The sequence below is a fragment of the Cucurbita pepo genome, chromosome 16 (genome assembly GCF_057944985.1).
Source record: "Cucurbita pepo subsp. pepo isolate OVF chromosome 16, ASM5794498v1, whole genome shotgun sequence".
NCBI classification, from domain to species: domain Eukaryota; kingdom Viridiplantae; phylum Streptophyta; class Magnoliopsida; order Cucurbitales; family Cucurbitaceae; genus Cucurbita; species Cucurbita pepo.
This window is the reverse complement of record NC_141813.1, coordinates 10,779,390-10,790,941: the sequence shown is the minus strand read 5'-3', so window position 1 is coordinate 10,790,941 and position 11,552 is coordinate 10,779,390. Positions and strand designations below refer to the sequence as shown.

Sequence of the window (11,552 nt, the reverse complement as noted above, 5' to 3'; positions counted from 1 at the left end):
AATCCAAATCCAAAATGAAGAAGCAAAGAAAGAGCACACAAATCCAATGCAAACCCAACATAGAGAGAGTGGGGAGTGGGTGGGTGCAGTGAGAAATGTGCCATTTTACTTGAAACAAGACAAGACAACCATTCTTACCCTACTTTGTTACCTTGGGACCTTCAATTTTCCTGTCTGGATTACTGTGTTTATGCCCTCACTGACACTCTGACACTTACTCAGATTAAAGCTTCCTACTATATTATCTAATCCACCCCATACCACTACATAGATCAATCACTTTTATCAAATGGATTCTAAACAACTCCTCAATCTGTAAAGATGAGGAATATACCTTCAAAAGTATCCATGTTCGTTGTTGTGAGATCCCGCATCAGTTAGAGAGAAGAATGAAACATTCTTTATAAGGATGTACAAATCTCCCCTAGTAGACACGTTTTTAAAAACCTTGAAAGGAAGCCTTAAAGTAAAAGTAAAAGAAGAACAATATTTGTTAACAGCAGACTAATGGATGTAATGAATGACAGATAGGCAGTTCAGCATGAACTGAGTGATACATACAATTTACAAGAGCTAAGCAGTGAGCAAAATGGGTAAAGAAAAAATCTTGGGAAGGAATTAGCTACAATTACAGGCGACTTGAAGCTGTCTACTTCAGCTGTGCTTTGGTTTTTGAGTTAACAGTTACAGAGTTGTATGGTAAAAGGATTGATGCCTGGCTCCACTTTATCTCTGTTGGAAGCTACCTGGTATTCACATATGATATCAATACAACAGACAAACATGAGATGATTATGGCCTAATCAGGCCATGCCAGGGGCCAATGAGTTCGGATGCAAGTTAACTCCGCCCCCTCGCATGGATAGGCTTGAACATTTTGTAGAGCTAGCCCGGCTCACAAGGTTCGAGTCGAGAAACACAACAATCACTGTGATGTCATCGTGGAAATGTCGTCGTACGCCACGGTCAATCTTCTTCAAATCGGAGTACCTCATTTCTCTCTTCTTTGCTGCCTCTTGCAGTGCTGCTTTCACTAACCTCCTTGCACTTCCCTGCAATGAGATTGTTCAAATGAAAGTTGAGTTTCTTTTACATCTTCTTCTTTGAGTTTAGGTGGGAGAGAATTCTTACATTACGTGGATGGTTTTGGACAATATCAACAGCGTCCTGATTGCTAAGGTGTTCCCAGAGCCCATCTGAAGCAAATATAATAAATTGATCTTGTGGTTGCAACTGGAGCACTGAAATAGATGGTTCGGCGTTCAGTATTGGCGTTTTGATAGGTTCACGAAGGCGAAACTTAGCATATAGAGGCTCTCGGTTGAACTCAGCTCTCTTTAAATAGACATCACCGATGGATCGAGAAACCTAAAACGAAAAGTGTTATACATAGTTAAAAACATGATTCAGTCACATGAAAAGACAAACGGTGAGATCCCACATCGGTTGGGGAGGAGAGCGAAGCATTCTTTATAAGGGTGTTGAAACCTCCCCTTGCAGATGCATTTTAAAGACCTTAAGGAGAAGCCCAGAAGAGAAAGCCTAAAGAAGACAATATCTATTAGTGGTGAGCTTGACTGTTACAAATGGTATCAGAGCCAAACATGCGGCGATGTGCCAACAAGGACGCTGAGCTCTGAAGGGGTGAATTGCAAGATCCCACATCGGTTGGGGAGGAGAACGAAACATTGTTTATAAGGGTGTGGAATCCTCTCCCTAGCAGACGCGTTTTAAAAACCTTGAGAGGAAGCCCGAAAGGGAAAACCCAAAGAGGACAATATCTGCTAGCGGTGGGCTTGGGCGGTTACAAATGGTATCAGAGCTAGACACTAGGCGATGTGCCAGCGAGGACGCGGAGCCCTGAAGAAGGGTGAATTTTAAGATCCCACGTCGGTTGGAGAGGAGAATGAAACATTCTTTACAAGGGTGTAGAGACCTCTCCCTAATAGAAATCCCTGAGGGAAAGTCCGAAAGGGAAAACCCAAAAAGAACAATATCTACTAACGGTGGGCTTGAACCGTTACACAAACTATGAGCATAATCAATATTAAAGCATTAAATAACTTACCTGTATAAGGCCCTTCACACGCCATACATTATGCTTCAAGACTACAATATGTGGATCATCAGGGTGCAGGGCCCGGAGCTCCTGCCTGACAGACTCTATAGATGCATTATGCTCAGCAGACAACTGGACAGACAAAACTTCCCCTGTTGCCTTTACAACTCTCCCTAAAACAGCTCGTGAATCACCAAGGTTAGCTATGTAAAGAGTTCCACCACAAATTACACCTACAAGGCAGCAAGATCCAACAGCTGCAATTAGTGGCCTCATTGACCATTGTTTTGAAACTTGAGCGATAACCCCGTCTTCGGTAGCTTGAAACGCCTTTCGTATGACATCCACCGACATGGACTGTTGCTCGGAAGCAAACCCTACAAATTAGGGAACAATCATTAGGAGTTTCGAGCATATTCTAGTTTCCAAGTTTTATGGACAACAACTACAAGTAAGCCTGAATTATGAAATAACAGACACTAGACAAAATTTCAGCTCAAATATCATATGAAACGAACCCTCCAAATATAGAAGTGAAAAAGGAAAAGGTATTCAAATCTTCACTTGATCGAGTTGGCCCGTAACAGCCCAAGCCCACCGCTAACAGATATTGTCTTCTTAGGGCTTTCCCTTCCGGGCTTCCCCTTAAGATTTTTAAAACGCGTTTGTTAGGGAGAGGTTTTCACACTCTTCTAAAGAATGTTTCGTTCTCCTCTCCAACCGATGTGGGATCTCACAATCCACCCCCCTTCGGAGCCTAGCATCCTCACTGGCACATCGCCCGGTGTCTAGCTCTGATACTATTTGTAATAGTTCAAACCAACCACAGCAAATATTGTCCTCTTTGGGTTTTTCCCTGAAGGGTTTTAAAATGCGTTTGCTAAGGAGGGGTTTCCACATCCTTGTAAAGAATGCTTCATTCTCCTCCCCAACCGATGTGGGATCTCACAATTCACCCCCCTTCGGGGCCCAGCGCCCTCGCTAACACATCGCCCGGTGTCTGGCTCTGATACCATTTATAACAGCCCAAGCCTTCCACTAGTAGATATTGTCCTCTTTGGGTTTCCCCTTCCGGACTTCCCTTCAAGGTTTTTAAAACGCGTCTGCTAGGGAGAAGTTTCCACACCCTTACAAAGAATGTTTCATTCTCCTCCCCAGCCGATGTGGGATCTCACATCCAACTTATACGACACGGGAATCTGCTTCTTGGAGAGCTTTGAATGAGTGAAAGCACTATGAGCAGAGTATTCTTCAGTTCTTCAATCTAAAACCAAGCTATATTGAATTTGAATTCAACCTTTCATCCCTTTCTTGATGCACAATCCACTCGTAAACCAACTCCCATCAGCTTGTTGAGAAATCAAGCATATGGGAAAGAACTCATTGAACAAAAAGGATATGTAAAATCAAAACAGTTATCAGTGCCTTACTTTTAAGATGCTGGAAAAGATGATCATTTACATAGCGAGATGTCTCTGGCCCTCCATGCCCATCATACACACCAACAAAGGTACCATATGGCCCAGCCTCGTGCAAGCTCAAATTCCCTGACTCCATCTGGCTTTGATCCTCAAGTAAATTATTAGCCTGAACTACAGCCATTGAAAACTCACCATTGGCATGCTGTCCACTATCCTTGTACCATAAGAGACCATCCTGTCGACCACCAGCCTCTGAACCTTTGTGCACATGTCGATCCGACCGCGGTCGAAAACAAGCTCTCAGAAAGTTCATCAACCCTGAGAACATCCCTCATCTCATCCAAACAACCCTCCAAAATATCAGCATCTGAATATAAAGAACAAAAACAATTTAGACTCCCTGATTTCATTTCCTTCTGCTACAAAAACAACCAATATGATTGAGAACAGCAGAAACATAAACAGATGAACATGGATATTGTCAATCAAAACAAGAGAGGCAATACAAATATGAAGAACATACAGTTAACTTCAATTGGGGAAAAATCTGAAACCGGTTCAATTTGCTGTTCAACACAAAAACGCATGTATAATATGGCCGCTAACAGTGGAAAAAGACAGATGGGGGAAAGAATCAAGAGGTCAAAGGCGATTTTTCTTCAACAATTCCTTAGTCAACCATTAACCCATCCACAGAAGTCTACGTCTTCACATTGAAACAAAGAACCTCAACCCATCACAGATTCCAAAGGGGTGGAACAATTCAACATTCACATCATCAAATTCAACAAACCCATATGAAAAAACTGAAAACAAAGTGGACCCATATGAAGAAAAAAGGGCTTACAGCAGTTAACACTTCAATGGAGGCTCCCATGAATGAGCAAAGCCCGGAGAAGAACAACAAGATGAAGATCTCGCAAGATCAAGAAGATCAAGTGGGTCTGAAGGCATTAAATCTGTGGATCCATCAAGATTTGCGATGAAAATAGAAGTGGGTTTGGTTTGGATTATCAGAAATTGTGATGAATTAAGTTGTTGTTGAAGAAAATTGAAACGAAAAGGGTCGATGAAACAAATAAAGAGGTAGCGCCAAGTGAAGAACCCTCCCTTTCTCTCTCCCTCGGTGAAAGGCAGACAAGCCCCATAAAAGACCAACAATGGAGAGCTTGAAGCCAGCAAAGCAGAGGTCCAGCAATGGGCTCCACGCCACTGTGCTCAACACACCCACAAACAAAGAGTCGAACAAACCTCAAATAATACCCTTAAAATTAAATAAAATTTTATTAATTAATGATCAAATAATAATTTATTGTAAGTATTTTTAATTGATTTTGATTTAAGTATTATTATCTGTAATTTTAATTTAACTTGTTTAAATTATGAATTAAATATGCTTCATTAAATAAGTAAGTGCATTCATTTAATAAATTTATATTTGTAAAATGGAATTAATTATAGGGTTATTATCGGTTAAAATGTTGCGTGTCTAACGTATATGTCTCCTAGTACTGATGACCTACACTCTCTAACATATGTTAGTTCCTTGATGTTGCAGTCGGTGCTCGTTTGTGCATGCGGGAACTAACCGAACAAACAAGGAAATCTGGGGCATTTGAGAATGATGCGAGTTGTATGAAGGTGTAATAGCTCGAGAGCTAGCAGATATGTCATCTTCATGCTTTCCCTTTCAAGCTTCCCCTCAAGATTTTAAAACGCGTATACTAGGGAGAAGTATTCACACCGTTATAAGAAATGTTTCATTCTCCTCTCCAACCGATAAGGTCCCCCACTGACTTTTTCCGAGCCTAAGTGAAAGTGAAATGGTGGGCCTACCCATTCCAACCAGGGGTATGCTAGGAATTGCGAAGAGGAGCACTATTACTAGAATATCATTAACAAGACTCGGTCAGCTCAACTGAGCTCATCAAAGAGTCACGTGTCTGATTTCACTCGTCCAGCTCCATCTCATCCAGCTCGTTTGAGCATATCTCAACGATCGAATTCATATTATTTAGCTCTTCTAATTTTGATTATCAATACCGACATAAAAGCGATATTTCAATGCTAAATTTCAGTAACCAATGAACGTAATACCCTTTATGACTAAGCTTAAAGAATTTCAAATGATTTCTTTAAATTGTCAAAACACCTAAAGATGGTCGTGAAATCAAGTGATGAAGAAATGTGTAAACATAGCATTAAAATGTGGAAGCCTATAGGCTAGGCTCTTAATTAACCCCTATGTTCTTTCACTCTCGGTTCTGAATTGACTTTTAGTTTGTATTTTTTAAACGAGGGACGATATTATATAATTGTTAAAGATAAATGTTTCGTTGAGATATTCTTCAACGTAACGGTTCTTATGTCGTTGCTATTTTTAAAAAAATTTAATAAATTTTCTGTCTGCACGCTAAAATAACCATAATTTGATGATAATTGAGTTGATATTATTCGTTTTGACTCGTTAAACGTATCATCGTTAGTCTCATGGCTTTAAAACGTGTTTACCAATGAGAGGTTTCCACACACTTATAAGGAATGTTTCGTTCCCCTCTCCAATCGGGCCAAGCGTCCTCGCTGGCACACAGCAAAGCATTTCTTATAAGGGTTTGGAAGTCTCTCCTTAGTAAACACGTTTTAAAACTGTGAGGCTAACGGCGATACGTAACGAGTCAAAGCGAAAAATATCTACTAGTGGTGGGCTTGAGATGTTACAAAATGGTATCAAAGCCAGACACTGTCAATATCTGGTATCAAACCCGAACCTAGTTAAAGAGTGTGGAAATATTTCTTATAAGGGTGTAGAAATATCTACCTATGACAATATCTGCGCGCAGGCCAAAATGGACAATATCTACTAGCAGTGAGCTTAAACCATTATTTAATTAATTTTATCTCTCTTTTCAAATATACTAATTAAATAATTAATTAAATTCAATTGCATCATAATTAAATATTTTTTAAAAAAATAATAAAAACTTTGAATAAAAATATATATTAATTCAAAACGTGACCATACTAATTTTACGTCTCTAATAAATATTTTTGGTCAAATTATTTGAAATTTTTTAACGTCGTCTTTGAACATTTATCCAGTTGAATTTCATAAACGAATCAAAATATGAATTATTCAATTGTTTGACATTGTTTTAAAGACTAAAAATTATATAAAAGCGCTCGTTTTTCTAGCGTACAATAATTATTTAATTTTCAAATTCACGTCATTATTGAAAAACTAAAAAATCTTATAAATTTGTCACTGAGAGAGAATTTTCGGAGGAAGATTAGAAAATTTTATACCTAATTCGTTGACTACCCCTCATAAATTAATTATAGATTAAATCAACTCGAATTTATTTTTAATTTTAAATTACATTTTTGCTTATAAACAATTACGTATACACATATTTATTTTATTTTATAATTATTTATTCTTTGACTCCTCTTAAAAATAAATTTTAATTATTTAGAAAATAATTTTTAAAAATATATTGAACAACACGTATTTTATGGAGTAATACTTTATTTTTATTTATTATGTGACAATTAGTTGCAAATTTTAATTAAATAATTTTTTAAAAATAGATATTTTATGAACTAACATTTTATTTTTATTAAAAAAAATAAATAAATGACTCGAACAACTCAAACCAACCAAATTCATAAACTAATTAATGAAATTAAAATTCATGATTTTTTTCTTATAATGCAAATCACTCTTTAATTGATATATATATATTTTGTTCATAATTATTTAAAATATTTTCAAACTACTTAATTTATATATTTAAAAAGAAAACCAGATAAAATGAATTTTATTAATAATTTTTAAAAACATTTAAAGTTAAATTATTGTTATTTTTTAATTAAAGAAATCAAAGCTATGTTATTTTGAGTGCGGCGCATCTTGTGAAATTAATATTAATATTTAGATATTTTAATTAATTCAATATAAAATCATCTTTGACCATATTATTAATTTTCCAAAATTAAAATTAATATTTAGATATTTTGTCCGTACGAAAAAAATAATAATTCATTATTATTATAATTTATTTGGGTCTGTTCCACGTTGCACGTGCGCTTGTTTTCTTTTCCCACCCACTATTTTAATCAATACGCCTACGTTCACCATTAAATTACTATTTTTCAATAATTAATCAATCAAATATCAATATTTTTTAAAAGATAATTTTAAATTTTGAATATTATTTTGTATAATTCATATATTTTATTTTTGAACTTTCATTAAAAAAAGAAGAAAATTATTTAAATCCTTATTGTTAATCTATTTGTAGGTTAATTATTTAACTAAAATCTAACATGGGCATGTTTTTTTTTATTTGTTATTTAATGATGTGGACAAAAATTTGAAGCCAATTATAATTTTTTTTTTTTGAATTATTAGTAAAAAAAATATTCGCAGTGGTTAGCCACAAGGTTTCGTTCCCATTAGTATTACTGTCTACCTCACGGTTTTAAAATGTGTCTGTTAGAGAGGGGCTTTCACACCCTTATAAGGAATGTTTCGTTCCCCTATCCAATCATTGTGGGATCTTACAACTCACTCCCTTAGAGGTTCGGTGTCCTCGTTGGCATACCGCCCGGTATCTGGCTCAGATACCATTTATAACGGTCCAAGCCTACCGCTAGTAGATATTATCCGCTTTGGCCCGTTACTTGCCTCACAGTTTTAAAACACAACCTGACTCAACCCAAATTATAAGAGTTGGGTTGGGTTTGATTAGATTTCGAGTTTGGGTTGGGTTCATTTTTTTTTAAACCTAATCCAGGGTTCCAAAAGAAAATGATTGGGTCAACCCAATCCAACACAAGAATCTTGAAAAAAAAAACAAATGAAACCCAGCGTCCAAGCTCAGAGCCCAATTCCAAGCCTAGAACGTCTAGCCGTTTGCATCTGCGTGGTCTACGATGTCGTAGTCACACTCGTACTCTGCGCCCACTGTTTGACCGTGAGTCCGCGACTTTGTCTCTCAAACTCTCAAAGAAGATCTAACATTTTGATATAATCAGCCAAGTTATACTCAAACAGCAAAATAGATATACATTTCTTAAACCGATATCAATTCAATGTCCAATCAATGTCAATGGGCATTGAATTGATAGCATTTTGGGGTGATAGATATAAAAAAAGAATGGGATCCTTAGAGGAAGATATGTCCGTTTACCTAACATAAGGAGGATATGTATATAATAATCTTTCATCTCATCTCACACATAATGTTTTGCATTTAATGGTAAAATGACAATGACATTACCATTACATATTTCAAACTCTAAAAGCCCCACACCCTTTGGCCCTTCATTATTGCCCTATTCTACTATGCCATCTCAATAGATAAAGACGTCACACCCTAAGCACCAAGTCTAGTGAGAGAGACTTCGAGACCTTATCTATATAGCTTACTAGACAATGATCGGCTATTCGTCTAAGAACATAGATCATCCACACTGAGACTGAGATACGACCCATGAAAGATTAGGTTTCTATGGTCGTTGAAACATTACCCACCATGAAACAAGATGTTAGAGATGTTTAAGGGGAGAGCGAGGACTGGGAAGCCTTCTCCATCTTCGTCGCTCCGTTTAGAACATGTTAAATAGACATCTCTACAAGACGTGTGACAATATGACTTACCAAGTTGATCACTTGTGGGTATTGGAAGCCAAAGAGCTCCCTACACCCTACTAAAGCTCGGTTCTAACACCCTAAATAGAACTCTTGTTGCATGAATTTCTAGAGATATCGAAATATTTTTTACTGTCAAAAGGTATGCTATACCACCCTAACTCAGCTTTATATTACTTTAGTTCAAGTACTAATTTAATCATTGTATGTTGCATACAACATCCCACCACATTAAGCTTCTCGAATATCTATCAGTGTAACGCTTTGTCTCATCGCTTTAGCTATCAACCTACGTGGATCTATGACTTGATTCTTGCATTAACGATTAGCTAGAAGTTGTCTACGTCACACGAATAAGACGGTACCACTAACCCTTAGTAATTTGATGAATGAGTAGTGTGCTTTCTTTGACTCGATGACTGAGCTTTTGTTTCAAAGAATTAGATTGAAGTAGGTGGAGGAGTGTTACGTGGCCAATGGGGCGAGTACATGTTGATCGAAGAAACTTTGCTTATTCGGTTAACCTAACTCATAAAGGAAACTGCATTTTTTTTTCGCTTTATCTGACTTAAGCATCGGTTATACAAATGTGCAAACTTTTCTTGTTTTGCACGTTACGTTTTTTTCTCTTTTCAAACAAATTTACCATTGTTGTCACGTAAAAGTCGACGCATTATCCAATCAAGATTTCAAGATCAACAATCAGTATATATATATTTTTGAATAACTGATCTATGAACGCTGTTCAACTCAATCGAGTGTAATGGTCGAAGTTTGTAGACGTGGAATGAATAAAAACAAAAGTACTTAAAATTGTGGGGAAGAGTTTCATTAATGAGACGGGCCAAATTAAACTCTTCAACAACAAAGACGTTCTTTCTCTATCTTTACATTTTCAAATAATTGAGTTCTCTCCGCCCATCCATGAAAATAACAATTCAACAATATTTATTGAGGAAAATAAAGGATCACCACTTCAAATTTAATACTATCTTCGGTCGTGCATATGGCTAAGCACCACTGGTAGACATCACATTAACAACCCGTTCGTGTTCATGACTCAAGAATCCCATGTAGAATACATCGAGGAGAACCCACCAAGAAGCTCACATAACCGAAAGGTTTGATTTTTGTGAGGCCAAGAGGCCCTAGATTGGTAAGAAAGACTTGCCGCACGAGCTAAGTCAAGTACAAATCGAGGCTTGTCTCACAATCATGGTACACAACATATTATCTTAGCTGAGCTCCACACGACTTAATTATTTATTTATACAACTAAATTTGATAAATATTATATTATATTGTATAATTATTAGTTTGCAATATTTATAACTTATAATATTCTATATTATGGATATCTTAATTTAACAAAAATGAAATATTTAAAAAATTTAAATTCACAAACTAATCAAATGGATATTCATCAAATTCATTTATTTAAGTGAATGTATTTATAATAAGAAAGGAATAATTTAAAATATGTTTAATATAAATAATATATATTTATGTATATTGTCCCATCCTATTTATTTATTAGCTCAAAATAAGTGATGGATAATGTTTTTTACCCAAAAAAAAATAAAAAATAAAAATAAAAATAAAAATAATAATAATAATAATAATAATAATAATAATAATGGATGACATGGCTACCACTAGAATCAAGGAAATTACTTAAAATCTTCTTAAATGTCTGTTGACCATATCTACATTTGAATGTGCATAAAATAAGATGTTTTTTCTTTTAATTTAAAAAATATAAAAAATCAAGATAGATATTTTAAGTCTTCTTACACTCCCATAATCCAACGTCCGACACATGGGTTGGGGCGCAATGTCGATACACTCGTGCAATTCGGTACTATTTTGAAAGACCATTTTCAAAGGAAGACACCTAAGACGCTCGTCCAGTCACGCTCACCTACGCTATGAGACACAACACATGTTAGCTTGCTTAGGCCACGAGCCCAAGAGTGGTGGAAAGCTAATATCATACTTCCTACTATAGTACATTTTGAGACATTTTCAATCTTTCTCGAGTAGACGTCTTTTTGGTGAGGGAACATATGGTCTCGTACATAGTGAATCGAAAATAAATATTTCACATAAAAAATAAGATAATTAAGCTTATTTATTAAAAAATTAAAGATGGAATAAGATAATCAGTTGAGCTATGATCGGATTGACACAAAAAAAAAAAACGAATTTTAAAAATGGTACGTTTATATTATAAGTAATATATTACTTTTAATAATTTCAAAATATATCGATCTAAAAATATGTTAAAAATAGTCGTACGACTTTATGTAATGTCATCCATATCAAACATCCAACCATGTGAACGATGTCGAAGGGGTTGACAAGAAACATTATTTTAGCACATTTTTAAAATTTGTTTAAAATTTATTATTATTATTAT

At 35.7% G+C, this 11,552-nt stretch overlaps 1 protein-coding gene across 2 annotated transcripts; it reads right to left on the bottom strand.

The window, feature by feature from the left end:
• Nucleotides 1-489: 489 nt before the first annotated feature.
• Nucleotides 490-4,664, bottom strand: LOC111776939 (putative protein phosphatase 2C 60). Of its 2 annotated transcripts, none has more exons than XM_023656358.2 (5): nucleotides 4,328-4,664; nucleotides 3,490-3,847; nucleotides 2,069-2,436; nucleotides 1,132-1,368; nucleotides 490-1,052 (listed from the first exon to the last, which is right to left on the bottom strand). In XM_023656358.2, exons 2-5 carry the CDS (start codon nucleotides 3,806-3,808, stop codon nucleotides 804-806), a joined length of 1,173 nt encoding a protein of 390 aa, XP_023512126.2. In that variant the 5' UTR covers nucleotides 3,809-3,847; nucleotides 4,328-4,664; the 3' UTR covers nucleotides 490-803. The 2 variants fall into 2 exon arrangements, with proteins under 2 accessions (XP_023512126.2, XP_023512127.2); XM_023656359.2 differs by lacking the exon at nucleotides 4,328-4,664 and adding an exon at nucleotides 4,004-4,263.
• Nucleotides 4,665-11,552: the final 6,888 nt, after the last annotated feature.

Excerpts from the sequence above, each read along its gene's own strand:
- LOC111776939 (XM_023656358.2), bottom strand. The coding sequence starts at position 3,808 with ATGTTCTCAGGGTTGATGAACTTTCTGAGAGCTTGTTTTCGACCGCGG. Across the intron at positions 2,437-3,489 it reads TCTTTTCCAGCATCTTAAAA|GGTTTGCTTCCGAGCAACAG; the intron begins GTAAGGCACTGA and ends CCTAATTTGTAG. Across the intron at positions 1,053-1,131 it reads TCCAAAACCATCCACGTAAT|GGAAGTGCAAGGAGGTTAGT; the intron begins GTAAGAATTCTC and ends ATCTCATTGCAG.